Source organism: Rhamphochromis longiceps, linkage group LG7 (assembly GCF_057381845.1).
Source record: "Rhamphochromis longiceps isolate RC_006_pf linkage group LG7, R_longiceps_female_GT1.1, whole genome shotgun sequence".
NCBI classification, from domain to species: Eukaryota; Metazoa; Chordata; class Actinopteri; order Cichliformes; family Cichlidae; genus Rhamphochromis; species Rhamphochromis longiceps.
In genome coordinates, this window is record NC_140563.1 from 13357180 (window position 1) to 13373584 (window position 16405).

General features: G+C 41.3%; 1 protein-coding gene across 2 annotated transcripts; it reads left to right on the forward strand.

The window, feature by feature from the left end:
* Positions 1-19: 19 nt before the first annotated feature.
* Positions 20-15335, forward strand: dapk2b (death-associated protein kinase 2b). 2 transcript variants are annotated; one of them, XM_085412254.1, is made up of 12 exons: positions 20-173; positions 739-912; positions 6592-6813; positions 7567-7705; positions 8731-8860; positions 8977-9025; positions 9118-9144; positions 9235-9387; positions 9844-9889; positions 12796-12885; positions 13003-13089; positions 14403-15335. In XM_085412254.1, the coding sequence occupies exons 2-12, from the start codon at positions 836-838 to the stop codon at positions 14478-14480; spliced, it is 1098 nt and encodes a 365-aa protein (XP_085268380.1). In that variant the 5' UTR covers positions 20-173; positions 739-835; the 3' UTR covers positions 14481-15335. The 2 variants fall into 2 exon arrangements, with proteins under 2 accessions (XP_085268380.1, XP_085268381.1); XM_085412255.1 differs by lacking the exons at positions 12796-12885; positions 13003-13089; positions 14403-15335 and adding an exon at positions 10591-12781.
* The last annotated feature ends 1070 nt before the right edge of the window (positions 15336-16405 follow it).

Consider the following 16405-nt stretch of genomic DNA (forward strand, 5'->3'; position numbering starts at 1 on the left):
CTTTACGCGCACACAAAAGCCTGATGGTGATACCACCGGTGACAGAAAACAGCAGCCATCCACCCCGGAGGAGCTGTTTTCTGGCCCCAGCTGCAGCTATGAGACGAGGAGACCAACTGTAGGAGACGTGGACACTGATGCACCTTTATCATCAGCTCTGCAGCTGACTGAAGGTAAGACCCGGTGTTTTTAACTGCAGCCAGTTTTGTTGATACACTTGCGAAAAACTCATGAAACTTGCCAGAGAGGAAGTTTGTGGTAATTCAGCTTGTGAACATCTTTTTTTTTTCTCTATCTCTTTGTGTACACATACGTGTTCACTCCCATGCTGCACAGTTACATTTTATCTCTAAATCCTTATTCACAATTGTCACAATGGCCATGTTCTGATATTTACAAAGCCTGTGTAACTGCCATTCTCAACCTTTTTAACCAGACATAATGTTTCACAACAGATGCCCTGCCCTAATTAGCCAGAAATGTTCTTTTCATTTGTAATCCTCATTATACACTGTTATGCTGCTCAGACGCTGTTGTGCAAGTTGTAGTTTAAAGCCTGTAATACTAGTGAAGAACAAAGAGGACCCTTTTTTCTGTGCTGTGTTACGGTGTTAAGGCTTTCCCAAGAGCAAGGTGAAAGTAGCTCTAATTCAGTAAACGAATACCTTACAGCAAGCTGCAACTTGTAGTAAACATTTTCATCACTGCGCTCACAAACCAACTCATCTTTGTGTGCAGGAAGAGTACTCCTGGGGAGGCACAACAACTGGCATTACTGGAGCATATCGAAGAGGCTGTTTTACATATCTGTTTTACATATTAAGGAGCTACATCAATGAGGACGCCCGGCATGGCGGTATTCAAGCAAGAGAACGTGGAGGATTTTTATGAAATTGGAGAAACACTGGGAAGGTGAGGATTTGTTCACGATTAGTTTTTATGAAGGATGTCAATGAGAGGTTATTTGATCCCCACCTCTTAGAAGATGATCCTTCACAGTTTGTGTGAGTCAGAGGGTGAGTCAGTTTCCCTTGCAAGTGCTTGATCCGGTGGTGGTCCTGTGTATGTAGGTATGCAAACAGCTGGCCTGTCTAAGCTTGAACTGGGGAGTGTCGTTGGGTTAAAGTGGGCTGAATTTTACAGCTAGAGATAACGTACCAAAGCTAAACGCACTCGAAGAAAAGAAAACAGCCCTGTTTGGGGGTCAGATTTGTCAGTCCAGGAACGCAAATGAATTGTGAGCGATTTGCTTTGCATGGTCTGACTGTGGGGCGGTGGACCAGGGTGTCGAAGTGCTGCGAATAAACCCCGTAAAGAGCAGACGTGAAGGAAACTGAGGAAATAAGTTACAGGAAGTTGGTAGATTACAATATGGATTGAGGAAGCTACGCCAATTTTGCACGGAAGGACAGCTTGAGCATGTGCACCACTCGATAACAGATTGAGCGGGTGTAAAAGCAAAGCATCTGACCTGTAGCCTTTCACCATTAATCCCAATATGCACTGTGTCCCAGTCTTTGTTGGGACATAGCTGCTTTGACACACCCTGATCCAGACCTGCTGTTGAAATGACTCCTTCAAAACTATAAAAAAAATAACCCAAACAAAAAACAGAAGAGGAAGACTTTTCAGCAAAGGCCTCGTGTAGCATGAAAAGTTCAAATGTATAAATATGAAATATTTTTACAGTAATCAGGCTTTGAGTAAAGCACTCACGTCTGATGGTTAAAAATAATGATTCACGAACAGTTAGCTGATCAATAAAATGAATAAATTATCTAATACTTTACGTAGTTTGCAAAGTAAATAGATTGTAAGCACCGTTTAAAACAAAAAAAGTACTGTCATTGATAATTGCACATGAAGTTGTAACATTGGAGGGATTTTCCACAGACATGCAAAGAGCAAGAAGGCAAAACAAACACGGCTGTTTGCACAGAGGCAACTCAAAAGCTGCTCATATCACCACAGACTAGTAGATGATTTATTAGGTTACATCAAGTAACCTAATAAATAAACCTAAGAAATTCCTTTAAAAGACTTTTAAAAACTTATATAAAAAAAAAAAGCTGAAATACCCTTTAAACCCCTGCAAGACATGGCAGACATGGGAATGTGTTGCTCAAAGCTGAGCTGGTTTTCATGAGAAAACCTTTGCCTGAAAAGCAAAGGGGACTCTGCTGTGGGCTGAGTGCATGTTTAACATCAGCATGTTGAAAATATGTGACCCTTTAAGCTACTGTGGTTAAAAGCCCTGGTTAGCTTTCTGAGTAACCAAACCTGTTACATTTTATCTTTCTGCAAAAGACTTTTCACTCACACTCACAGTTTTCTGGTGAGCCTCGGGGGACGTGTTTTAGCCCACTCACAGTTTTGACAGCCTCACGGGTTCAGAGCCCTCCACTCACATACCTCAGTGGAACTGTTACTCAATTGTCCTTTAAGAGTGTGGGGAAATTTGGCGGAGGGAGGCAAAAACTGTGTGACGTATTTGAGATGTCCTGTGCTGTGGTACTGTTGCACCATTTCTGGAAATTGAATTAATCATGTTGACAGGTTTCAATGTCTCACAGCCCTGAAAAGCAGTACTGAGTGACTGTTTCCACTAATGACACAGAGTTTTGGGTAAACCTGTCAGCCCTTTGACATGCGGGGCATGCTGTGACAAGTGTACCTTTCTTTCCATTCGACTGATGACACTTATGACATCATACAGTACAAAGTGTTAAAGTCCGAACCAAAAGATGCCTTTAACAGGAAGCGGTGAGCTGTAACTGAGCATCAAGGTAAGGCTGAGAAAAAGGTCTTCATCTGAGATGCTGGACCCTGTTTACAAGTGAGCTTGTGTCCTTGTTGGCTCATAACAACTGATAGCTTTTAGTAGATAAGTAGTGCGTAGTGAGTCAGTGTCAAGAAACTACCATCTGTTAAACCCGCCCCCCCCAAAAAAACATGCAGACTTTCCCCAAAATTTGAATGCTGAATTTACTTTACACCATGGTTTCACTCTGACTTCCTGAATGCTTTCATGTTGACTTCTAATGGTAATCCCTTGACTTTTCGTCTAGCACCACCGTGTCTTTATTGCTATGTATGAAAGGTACAGCGAGTGACGTGATCCCAGGGTGAACTGTATGACTCTAACGATGCCTTAAATTGAATCTGGTCAGTTTGTTAATGTGTGGCTTCTTACAAAATACCTGCAGAAACTCACAAGACACCTATACTCTGTCTTGACGGTGAGATGGATATTTAAACATTAGTTATACTGACAGGAACAGCAGCATGTTTGTCACTGCTTAAGTTGACATTGAGGTGAAAACTCATCTGTCCATTAACACAGGTTCACAGAGTTTTTGCTCTCCAATCTGTAAACACTGCAGGAGCATCTTCCTGATATGCAAAATATTTTTCCAGTATCTATGTGGGTTCATTTAGGAGAAAATGATTCGGACTAACCATTTTACAAGTTTTCTTTATGGAATATCCAGAGGGCAGTGATGCAAATTTTAGGTTGCGGTGCTCGAACAATAAATGCGTTGAAGTGAAAAGAGCCCACAGGGCAGGCACACAGCTGTTTCAGATTACCAAAAAGTACTAGAATTTCTCTGTCTCTATAGCTTCGAAACATTCCTGCTGTTGTGTAAGTTGGGGAAATAAAGAGAGAAGGGAGTTTATTTGCTGCAGCCTAACTGAAGGACCTCCATGTTGACCTTTTGGACATCCCCCAGAGTTCCAATACTGACAGAAATTGTCCCATTACAAACAACACTAATGCCTCACAGATGCCGGTGTGTGCGTGTGTGGCTGGACTTAAATACCAGTGGGAATCTAGAGATTACTTTAGGGCTTAAATGCGGAAAGATTTCACTTACAGCGTAAAAAGCAGAAAATGTGGGAGACAAATTGGGTTTTCAAGCACCGGTAGAATTTTAAAAGTTGGAGCTGCATCCCGGCAGCCCTCAATGGCATTTGATTAGTTGCCTGGTTAGGAACAGCTTTCTGGGTCAACAGCGAATCTGGCGCTCTTCGTCATCCTGGTGGTTGCTCAGTTGAGAAACATGTTTAAATATTGGGTTGGCACCACTTGTCGGAGCATTCCTTCAACCTTGGCTGTGGCTAATGACCTTCAGCTGTTGGAAGTGGAAATTCTGCGGAGAGATGGCACTTTCAGCCCCGCTGGCCGGCTTAGGGCTAAGACAGACGGCACGCCTGGCCTTTTGTGGAATACCACCTCCCCCAGCATCTCTTTCCGCTGTTACTCTGCACTTCGTAGCAATGCTGGAGTAAAGCCCCTCTGCTGACATTTGTGTTGGGTGCTTTTTCACACATGAACTACAACTATCATCTCAAGGGCTTTTTCTATTTGCCATTAGTTATCAGGCAAATCAAGGGGACTGCTCATGCCCCAGTGATGGATCAGTTCCTCCCCTTGGGGTAATTGATGGATGTTTTTGCAAGTGGAATTCACTGAGTGACTTCCCCACCTCTTCAGTTAACACATTATCATCTCTAACAGGGAGGACTCGAGGGTGGAGACGTCCTGTGAATAGATCAGGCAGAGGGAGGATTTGAGATTCCATGAAGCTGTGCTTTATCACTCCACCCGCTCTCTTTTTATTTTCCTTTTAAGGAATGTGCGTGGGATTCTTTGTGGATTATTGCCTTAACGTATGTTTCCCCACTCTCTCTTTTCCCCCCCTGCAGTCTCTGCTGGGACATGTTCACACATGAATTAAATGATCTCAATAATAACTTCAAGGACTTTAGGCATTTAATGTGTTTCCAGAACCTGAAAGCTATAGGAAATGCATCAAATCAATCTAAAGTTAAAGATTCCCTTGTCTTATTAGACGCACAGGTGAAACAACCACATGTAGTTCAGTGCAAATCCCCTTGCATCAAGCACTGCAGCACTTTAAAGAAACTCATACGCTTGTTTTTTTTCCCCTTGTGTATCAGAGATGTTCCGTTTTTTTGTTGAAGTGCTGCTGTATCAGACTGCGTCATATTTGTTTAAAGGTTTTAGACTTAATCTCTTCATTGAGGTTGTAATTGAAAGACTGGGTTTATGTGGTCCCGCATTTACATAATTTTACATTGTTATTTTTGAGCATGTTTCATAAGAGGCTTAGCATAGTCAATGTAACAGCAGGTGTGATCACAGAGCACCGGACAGGGCGTGCCACAAAAACATGAAAACTGGCTCAACCATCTCGCACCGATGTAGGGTTACAGAGTCAGTAGCTGGTTTAAAACCACAAAGATAGGATTTAATCCCTTAATTTGTTTCTGGGTGCACATTGTAAACACCCTGAAAATACAAGTGTGAACTGTAGTGTGTTGTGGGTGTACAGATCTTCCTTGCACACCTCCTTTCTGCCCTTCTTTCTTTTCCACTCCTGCAGTTCAAGCGGGGGCTCTCACTCACCAACAGCAGAAGAAATGTGGCAGGTAAAGCAAGACTCTGTTTCAGTCTGGCTATTCTTAGCCCTCTAGACACAGATTGGACAGCCTCTCACAGCCACTCTGGAATTTCTGTGTGGACAGTTATGTCCAAAATTCATGAAATGCCTGCCAATTATTGTCTTTCCCCCTCTTTGGGAATTTTTCCCTCCACATTGTCACAATGTGTCTGTGCTTCAAACATGAAAATTCTTCGGTCCTCAAGCTTTAATGTGTTTTACCCAACCATTCCCTCCTATTCAGTAAAACTCTTGCCAGTTCTGTCACCACATAAGCCCTTGTATGTCGTTGTGGCATCACGCAGAAGGATGAGAAGCTTGTGTTCACAATAGGGTGGGCAGGTCATCCCCCAGCAACAGGAAACAACAAAGCAGCAGTAGTATGACAGCAAGCTTACTCAAGTGCTGGTCTGATATTAAAGCCACAGAAATTCCCCTCATATGGAAAATGGTCTCATATTTCTTGTTCAATCTGTCAGTAGGCAAGTTATGAGTGTTATGATTTATGTTAGGGATGAGTGAAATCAAAGGAATATATTCCACCAACTGGAGTCAGTACTGAAGCTCATTAATAATAAGATGCCATTAAAGATGTCGTAAGCTCATGTCTGACTATCACTTCTAACTAACATTCAAAACAAGAACGCAGTGATTCACTGAACAATATTGTCAAAGACACACCTCTGTTGTGATTTGCTTTTCTTTCAGTGGAGTAAACACTTGAGCTTGCTCCACTAAACTTGACAGGAAGTTAAAAGGAGTAGGAGGACAGAGGCTCTCTCAGCACCACCAGATTGTCTCATTGTCTCGCCAGGAAACAGGAAGTGATGGACCATACCGCAATTTTTCAGTCATCTGTGTACCAGAGCTTCCTCACCAATATCCTGTGGCTAAATGCAAAGAATGTTATTAGTTCTATTCCTTTAAAAAAAAAAAAAAAAAAGATGGTAGATACTACAAATCCTGATGCACGTAAATCAGTTGTCACGTTGAATGATAATGGGTGTAACAAGAAGAGTGTTCAGAGATCACATCCTCCACCAAGATGCAGGATGTTACTGCTTTTCCCGTGCTTTGTATGCTCTCTTGGCACTTTTTGTGGTGATTGCTTCTCTTTTGTCTGCAGTGGGCAGTTTGCGATTGTCAAGCGATGCATAGAGAAGAGCACAGGCAATAAGTACGCGGCCAAGTTCATCAAGAAGCGCCTGAGCGGGGCCAGCAGACGGGGTGTGAAAAGAGAGGAGATTGCGAGGGAAGTGGACATCCTGCAGCAGCTCCAGCATCCCAACATTGTAGCGCTCCACGATGTTTACGAGAACCGGACAGATGTTGTGCTTATCCTCGAACTGTGAGTCACCACAAGATTCTGCAATGCATTGCAATATCCACACAGTCACAACAATAAAGTTTTATCATGCTTTACTTCTTGAAAACTCCAAACATCTATGTACAATAGATAAGAGCCTGCATAACATAAAATGTGTTTTATTGGGATTGAAAAGTTATGTCAGTGCAGTCTTTTGAATGTTTGGCAGGAATACTGTAAAACTGCAAAAGTCCACTCATCTGTGAGTTTATTTCTGTTTGTTGAAGCTGTGTTTGCTGAAAACCATTTGCCCCTGATCATGTCTGCCAGAAAGAACCAAATGTCTCTTGCAAAGTCAATAATGCTTGTGCTGAAAAGAGGCCAAAAAGGGCCCCCGTCTGGGGTCGCTGAGTGCCGAGAAACATGGCAGGCCTGATTAGGACTAATTGAAAAACTCAAACAAAAAATATGACTAATGGCTGCAGAATAACGCACTGTCCTTCATTCTCATTTTCTCTGTATGAATGGTAGAGAACATTGTGCTTATGGGCCAAGGTTTCATACCATTTTTTCAGTTATGTTTATGGAAAAATACATTGGCCCATAAGTAGGGCAAATGGACTAAAAACAGAAGCAAGTTGGCACCACAGACAAACATATCTCAGGCATCCAGGGCTTGTGCATCAAATTTCCTGAGAACACACTTTAGATAAAAATGCTAGCAAGGGCTTGCTCCAGATTGTCTGAGCCCACAGTCACCGAGTGTCAGTTTGTGTGTGTTTGTGCGTATTGCAGGGTCTCTGGAGGAGAGCTGTTTGACTTCTTAGCTCAAAAGGAGAGCCTCAGTGAGGAGGAGGCCACTCAGTTTATCAAGCAGGTCCTACATGGAGTGCAGTACCTCCACTCCAAGAAGATTGCACATTTTGATCTAAAGGTAAACGTGCTTCTCCTGTGCTGCGCATCTTAAACTGCATTTGTTTTCTGTGAAACAGTTAAACTCTTTACCTCCATAGCAACTGTATTACTACGCACAAGCAATGCCATAAAGACCTTATGTATATGTATCTATCTATCTATAGCAGGTGTTTAATGTACGTACTGCACAGTTCTGCTATTCTGATTCACACATCCTTCCTGTTGTTTGTGGCCACCATCCAAACTCTCAGATACCGACACTTCAAAGTTATCTCTTTAGTTTCAGAGCTGTATCGCCCACGTTTCTATCTGAAAGTCGCTATCCTGTCTGATTTTTTTTCTAGCTGTGCATCTACGTTCCCAAGGTCTATTTTCATCAGATCAGTCAGCTATAACACCCATTAACCCTCCTGTTTAACCCCATTTTGACTTGGAATTTTACTTGAGAAATTCTTATCCCCCTTTTTGATTAAAATAAAGCTTCAGAACAGCTAAATAAACACAAGCCAACCCCAGCACCATAACCCTTCAAAGTCAATGTGAATGGTTCTTGATTTGCAGGCCTATTATATTGCACAGAGCCAAAGGGCAGCGCTGGGAAACAGGGAGCCCCTTTGACAAGTTTCCACAAGAGGCCACATCTTACTAATTGAATGCAGAACTGGGTGATAGTGTTCCTTTTTTGTTGTTGTTCCCTTTATGCCCCATATGAATCTGGTGAGCATATAACAGTAGAAATGTAAGAATGGCTCATTGTGAGTCCTCTTCACTGATGATGCTTTTGTGTTGATAACTGAAGGTGGATTAGGTACGCAAAATAACAACGCACTAGGTGTTTGAGTCATTCATGCCTGAAGCCTTGATTTTCAGTTCACACTGACACACCTTTACACTAATTAGCGTGATTAATTGTTTTTCTCTAATGCTTCCACAAAAGGAGGATTTCTCCAGGTAACTTGTTGCTTTTGTCTGTATTACTGAGCCTTGCTATTAGTGGAAATGTGCTGACATACATGCTTTGTTTCTTTATTTGCATTGGTGCAGCCTGAAAACATAATGCTGCTGGACAGGGATGCCACCTTACCCCGCATCAAAATAATAGACTTTGGACTAGCACACAAAATACAAGATGGGACGGATTTCAAAAACATTTTTGGCACCCCTGAATTTGTTGGTAAGTTTTTCTTTCTTTTCTTTTTTCTTTTTTATTGAGCTTGACGATTTTAATGAGATGCTTGATGTTTGGCCAGACGCTGTTTGTGATGTTGAGTGTGTGTTGTCTATTTTCAGCTCCAGAGATAGTCAACTATGAGCAACTGGGCTTGGAAGCAGACATGTGGTAAGAGCTTTTAATTACCTCTGACTCTGCTGACATCTGCACAACAGGTTGCAGTGCATAACTTTGGATTAATCTTGCGCCTTTTTTTGCAGGAGCATCGGCGTCATCACATATATACTGTAAGTTGAGATTCACAACGTCTGGGAATTTTAATGTATCTACGATTATCGACTGAGTCACGCATGCAAACGTTTGTGCTGTTGTTTCAGTTTGAGCGGCGCGTCACCTTTCCTCGGTGACACAAAGCAGGAAACGTTAGCAAACATCTCAGCGGTGAACTACGAATTTGATGAAGAGTTCTTCAGCAGTACCAGTGAGCTGGCCAAGAACTTTATCAGAGGGCTCCTGGAAAAGGAAACGAGGTAAAAGAGGAAAAAAGAAGAAGAAAGAAATTAGGTTACTAACAAATAGGTCAAGGCCAAAGGTCAGGTTTGAAATTTCATTACAAAGCCCAGTACCAGGCGGGGCTATGCTTTATAAAATCCTAATGAAGTGCACTCCTGACCCACATGAGAATAAACAGCCAGCCAGCCAGTAAGGATATATTTCTGCTGCACGGTGTGATATATAAAACCAGAAAAGAAAACTATTACAAAATGTTGCAAAAACACTTTCTTTGTAAAATGTGATCCTCTTCTTACTTTCTGACATGTGTTTCCATTTAAGTGTTTACGTGCACCTTCGGGAAACTGAATATTTCTGTGGAAGTTTGGTCTCGCTGTAATCCTTAGAGTCACCGTCTGCTGCACGACTGACCTACGTGCCCTGTCTGATGGAGTTGTTCTGGCATATTTACACAGCTGCATTTTCTCTTTTAGAAAACGGATGACAATAGAAGATGCACTGAATCATCCTTGGATTAAGGTATGGACATGATTTATGCAGTAGTGTTGCATGGTTTGTATAATCTGTGACTGTTGTCAGCACTTCATTCCCCCCTGCCCCCCCTTCTACGAGGAGTAAAATCTATTGCAGCTAATGTCAAAGGTAACATACGGGGTAGCAGGATCTTTTTTTTTTTTTTTCCAGTGTTCACTCCCACTAACTGTGTACTTGTCCTGGATAGATGTTTCCATACTGTCCCACAGTTAAAGTATGTATATTGTTCCTGTTTGGGAATTTTTGTTTTTCCCTTCACATCTCACACTCATCTCATCCATCTTCACGCCATCTGCAATATTCCTTTTGTCTACAAAGTCAGTGGTCTGACTCTTGCAATATCTCGCTAATTGTATTTTAATGGAATGGAAACTTAACATTGTGCTGTGGTGAAGCCGTCTACCTCCCACTCAGGCTGATGAAATGCATGTGAGTGGTGTTTTGCTGTGAAGTCCTCATCCTGTTTTGATGCAAGCATGGATCCGGGAAACCTTACACGCTCACCAGGAATGTTTGCTGTTTTTTGGCACCCCTTATCAGCCGTGGCTTTCGCTCTGGGGTCACACACTAATCCTCCAGTGCCACGTCTGCTGGGATTTTTCACTGCTATACGTGTTTTCGAGATGCAACAATAAGACATCCTCTCACTCAGTCTCCCTCCCCCACCCCTACCCTTCTGTCTGAAGTCCTGCGGCCACATGGAGGAGGACAGCGCTGCCTCTGAGAAGAAAGCAAAGCAATTGAAGACAAAACTACTTAAAGAGTACACTATCCAGTCGCACTCCAGCATGTCCCAAAACAACACATATGCCAACTTTGAGCGTTTTGCCCATGTGGTGGAAGACATCGGATTAATGGAGACGGGATTGTCCGAGGTGGCGGAAGCTTACCGCACCCTGCAGGGTGACATAGAAGCACTGCTCTCCATTCACAATGACAAGGAAGCTTGGTACAAGGAGGAGCGGGACACCGCAAAGAAACAGCTCTCGCAAGCCTGCCACGAGTTTCGCAAAGTGGAGGCCACCAGGAAGCTGGTGCAAGAAGACATGAAGGCAGTAGATGTTTGTCTGGAGAGCATCAGCAAGAGGTACAACCACAGGCAGGGCCAACTGGATGCTCTGAGGCAGGAGCTGAACTCTGAGCTCCAGTGGCTCCAGGATCTGATGGGCTCTTTGCATCCTGAGGGAACCAGTGGTAGCATCCATAACAGAAGTCTGAGCACACATGTAAAGAAAGCAATGGAGGACCTGCTGCATCTGACTTGTGAAGGAGAAGTCTGCTCTGAGGCTGAACAGCCCCTCACTGAGTCTGGCTGACATAAACCATTGAAAAATCTTCTAAGAGTCAACAATTTTTCTTTCTTTCTTTCTTTTTTTTTTTTAAATTGCACTCTTTAAATTTTATTTATTTGTAGATTTTCTTTATTGTTTAAACAAAAAAGATAAAGAGTTAAAGGAGAAGATGGTTATATCAGTTAATAAAGCTAGCCTGGCTTTGTCCGAAGGTTAAACAAACATAAACACACATTATAAACACTATTTTCTGCATGTTCTCCCTCTCCCTCCGTGAGTACCCTCCAGGTTCGTCCCACAGTCCAAATACATGCACATGTACATGTAATTCTAAACTGGCTGAAGGTGCCACTGTGAGCGTTAATAGTTGTCTCTCTCTCAGTGTTAGCCTTGCAACAGGCTGATGACCTGTCCTGAGTATACCCCGCTTCTGCTGGGATAGATTCCAGTCCCCTGAACTGAATGAAGAAAATGGATGGACATTATCAATTATAGAAATCTTAGTGCATTAGGTTTTGCCATTATTTTAAACAAATATCTACATTCTGGGAGGAGACCGTAAGGCAGACCTAAATCATTCCGGAGAGATTATATCTCTTAGGTATTTTGGAATGCCTCAGGTTCCTACAGAAACCCCCATTGAACCCTAACCCCCAGGTGACTAGAGAGAGGGGGTTTTGCCTCTGCTCATGGACTGCTGCCCCGAGCGTTGACATCTCTTTTGTTGACTTTTGACAGAGTCGGCCTGCCTTTTTTCTTTAGTAGGCCAAAGATAAGCTGAGCTTTAATTTCTTACTGGCTCTGGAATGCTTTTTAAATGACAGACAAGTATTGATCTTAACAGCAGGTACAGCAGCAAACATGATTAGTCCTTTAACTGGGATAAGTGGCACAATATTTTATTTTATTTATTTATTTATTTATTTTTGTGACACATGGATTTATTAAACTACGTTTATTTATTAATTTGGTGTTTTCTGCCTGAGCATTTAGCAGATTATTTTAGCTGATTTAGTAAAACTAAATGAAACAAATGTACTGTGCAATGGTTCTCTCAGTGGAGTGAACGATAAGTTCAAATGTTTTTTTTATTGACTGATCTAAGTTTTTTTTAATTGCAATTTTCTTTTTTATTGAAATAATAATTAATCCTATTTAATACTCCATTTGTAAATGATAGTGTTTTAAAAGAAAGGATCTTTTTTATGGATTTTAATGTGCTCTATTGCTGAAGGTTGAGTTATTTATTTCAAAAGTATTTTCTATTTCTTTCTTTGAGATGTTTTTGCGCTAACCATAAAAACAACATCTATGATAAGATCTTATCTATCTAAAAATTTCTCACTTCCTTTGCCAGTATTAGCGTCTGAACACTCAGCACTCTTTTGTCTTTGTGCGCTGACATTTTACACTTTTGTCAACCATGAAATAAATCTTAATTAGAAATTATGACTCTTTTTTTTTCTTTTTTTTTTTAAATTTCTGTCATTCATGATCTGAAATGTCTTCATGGTATAGCTGATTATATTAGACAAGCACATGCGCACAGCTGACGTGAGGGACAGTTCTGCTTTCTGACATCTCACTGTGTTTCTGCAGCCTCTGAACCCCAGACAGGCCTTGGTGAAGAGACTATCAGTGGTCAACTTGGAGAACTTCAAGAGACAGTATGCTCGACGCAGGTGGAAGGTAAAATGCAGCCTTGGTACCAACTTGGACTATTACTTAAAGGAAGATTGCATTAAAAAAAATTGCACATGTCTTGCTTTGTAACCCATTTCTTTTTACTTTTGTCGGTTTCAATAGCTGTCATTCAGAATTGTGGCTCTGTGCAACCACCTAACACGAATCATGAAGAACCATAAGAATGAGAAGCTGCCTGAGGAGGACGGGGTAGGTTGCCGTGCAATGGTTTACATTAAACTGACACACATTGAGCTGCTCTCATTTATATTGCTTCAACCAACAGCTGGTTAGTTTAACTTTGCAAATACATTCCCCAGATACTTTATTGGGTACATCTTGTTAGTGCCAGATTAAACCCTTTTGACTTCTGGACTGCCTTAATTCTTGATGGCAGAGATTCAGAAAGGTTTTGGTCCATGTCGACGTGATTGCATCACACACTTGCTGCAGATTTATTGGCTGCAGATCCATGATGTGAATCTCCCGTTCCACTACATTCCAAAGGTGCTCTATTGGACTGAGATCTGGTGATTGTGGAGGGCATTTGAGTACAATGAAGTCATTAAGTTCATAAAGGTAGTTTAGGATGATTTGACCTTTGTGACATGGCAGCCATGAGGAGATGGGTACTCTGTGGAGATGGACATGATCAGCAACAATAATAAAGCGGGCTGTGGTTTTTTTTTTTTTTTTTTTAAACGATGCACATTTGAAACTAAATTGTGCAAAAAAGTTATCCCTACATCATTAAACTACCAGCCTAAACTGATAAATCCGTGCATGCATGGATCTGTGCTTTCATGTTCTTTACTCTAAATTCTGATTCTACTATCTGAATGTCGCAGCAGAAATCTGGACTTAACAATGGGCAATGATATTTCAATCTTCTGTTGTACAATTTTGGCGAGTCTATGTTTCCTGGTCAATAGGAAACATTTTTTTTCTGGCCATTCTCTGTAATTCCTAGAGATGGTTGTGCAGGAAGAATCTCAGCAGTTTCTGAAATACTCAGACTAGTTCTCTGGTAACAACAATCATACTACATTCAACATCACTTAAATGACCTTTCTTCCCCATTCTGATGCTCCTGTTGAACTTCAGCAGGTCGTCTTGAGCATGTCTACATGCCAAAATGCATTGCACCATACTGCCATGTGGCTGGCTGATTAGATATTTACTTAATAAGCAGGTGCACTTACTAATGTGGTGATGAGTTTCTTTTATTGTACACTATTTCCACAGCATTTACAGATGTAGATGTCTAACTATTTCTCTGGGAGTATCTTTACAACAGACATTGTGTTCCACAGTGTTGCAGTGTAGCAAGCACAGTTTTATCCTGCTATATGCTGCTGGAGCTAAAAAAAAAAAAAAAAAAAAAAAAATAGAGAGAGATATGTAAAAGAATGCTTAGAGTCTTTGAGCTGTCTCCAGTTGTGGAGACTCACAATTGTCACAATCACCACAAACAGTAACTATGTTACAACTGTTTCCTAACTGGGATGTGTTGGTCTTGTCAGAGGAATTGTGAAAGCGACCAAGAAGAAGAAACTATGAAGAGGAGACCAAGGACCAGAAAGAGAAGCAGCACTTCCTGAGAGCAACCCTCAGAGTGTCCGTCAGACATGCAGAACAGTGACTTTGCACCTTTATTTAGGGCATGCTCTGCAACTGTTATACGCCACTAAGCATAGTTACAATATATTTTGACATGACAGCAGTAAAAGTAGATTTTTTTTTAGAGTTTAAGGCAACTTCTTCATTCTGAATCAGCACAACTTCTGCTGTATGTCGGACATCGTTCCGGCATGTTTAAACATGTGCTAATCTTGCACTAGTAGGTATAGCTTGATTGCTGTTGACAGGAACTGTTGTGTATGTTAGCATATATGTGAGCATATATATATGTGTATGCTATAGACAGCTTCTGTCTAAAAAGTTCTCAAGCTGTTGTTTGGCACAGTATTGATACAGATTGATTGATATATATTTTAACAGATGTTAGCATCCAGAGTGTTAAATTAAAGGGTTTAGCGCTGCAGGATAACAACATGACAGCAGATCTTCAAATGTTTACGTGTTGTGCTTAACGATGTTTTATCATTTACTGTTAACCTCAAGATATAAGCCCCTAAAGCATCTGTATACTATATGTTTACATAGGATATTTTAATTTGTGCAAATTTTTCTGAGACTGTAACTGTGTTTCATTGACGAGTTCACTGACTGCATGTATCTACGGTATGCCTAATATGTGAATCTAATTCTGCAGTTTTAAATGGAATTGATAAGTCTTGCAATACTTTCATGTATTTATAAATAGATATACATCATGTCTTAAGTTCACTTTTGCCTGTATCTTAGCCTTCAGTGTTTTCAAGAAGCATTTTACTTTCTTTATATGTGTATAAAGTGTAAATTGAGAATGTGTTAAATAAATTAATGAACCTTGTTACTTTGACCGTTTTTATGAAACCAGAACTTGTTGATTTGATCTATTTTCTTAACGCTGTGGAAGGGACTGGTGCCTGTCTGGGCTGGTGCTTTGCATAAGGTAGGTTACACCCTGCACAGGTCACCAGCCTACAGTGCTTACACAGAGAGACACACAAGCCTTCATGATCACATCCATACCTACAGCCAATTAACATAACATGCATCCCTTTAGACTGTGGGAAGAAACTGTGTGCACAGAGACAACATGAAGTTCAAACCCACATCCTCCTTGTTGTGAGGCATCAGTGACAACTACACCCTGAGTCCTGGATATTAAACTCTCACCATCTCCTTTCTTTTAAGGCCAAGCAAAGTGTAAAATGATTTTCCCACACAGTGAAAGTGTGATTGTGTCTAGATGACCCAGAAATCCCAACCATAAATATGCCAAACACACTAAAGTAAAAAAAAAAATACAAAGCAGCTCTTGACGAGGAATAATAATCTCAATATCAGTGTGTTATCCACCTACTTTGTTGGCCGCTGCCATTTCTTCTGGCCACTGCTTGGTTATTTAGCCTCACAACAGTGGCGCTGTTTGGACTCAGCTGAGCTGAAAGAGATTGAAGGGATAATTTGGCCTGACCTACACAATTTGGGCCAGCTCAACACAAATACTGAGAAAGGTGTCATAATCAACAAGTGGGTCAGTCTGAAAACAGTGTGCCTTCTTGTCCTTCTCTATAGCAGCACAAAATATTTAGATTCACATTTAATTCGCTATGTCAGACAAAACTCCTGTAGTCTGTTTCCATGTTAGCACATCTCCTGTTATTGTTTAATGACAGCCTGTGAGTTACTGGCCTTTGATGAGACGAGAGAAAACATTTAGTGCACGTTTGGGTCACTCGTCTCTATTCGCCCTGATGACACAAGCTGGTGACTGTAAATATTCCTGCCATGTCTCACTGAAATAAGAGCTGAGTCTTTTGTAGACAGTGATATGACATGCTTTCCAGTCAGCCGTTACAGTGAGGTCTGCATCTCATGTAAGAGAGCCACGGCTGGTATGGTGGGATCAGTTCTG

Excerpts from the sequence above, each read along its gene's own strand:
- dapk2b (XM_085412255.1), top strand. The coding sequence starts at position 836 with ATGAGGACGCCCGGCATGGCGGTATTCAAGCAAGAGAACGTGGAGGAT. Across the intron at positions 8,861-8,976 it reads TGGCACCCCTGAATTTGTTG|CTCCAGAGATAGTCAACTAT; the intron begins GTAAGTTTTTCT and ends GTCTATTTTCAG. Across the intron at positions 9,890-10,590 it reads TGAATCATCCTTGGATTAAG|TCCTGCGGCCACATGGAGGA; the intron begins GTATGGACATGA and ends TTCTGTCTGAAG.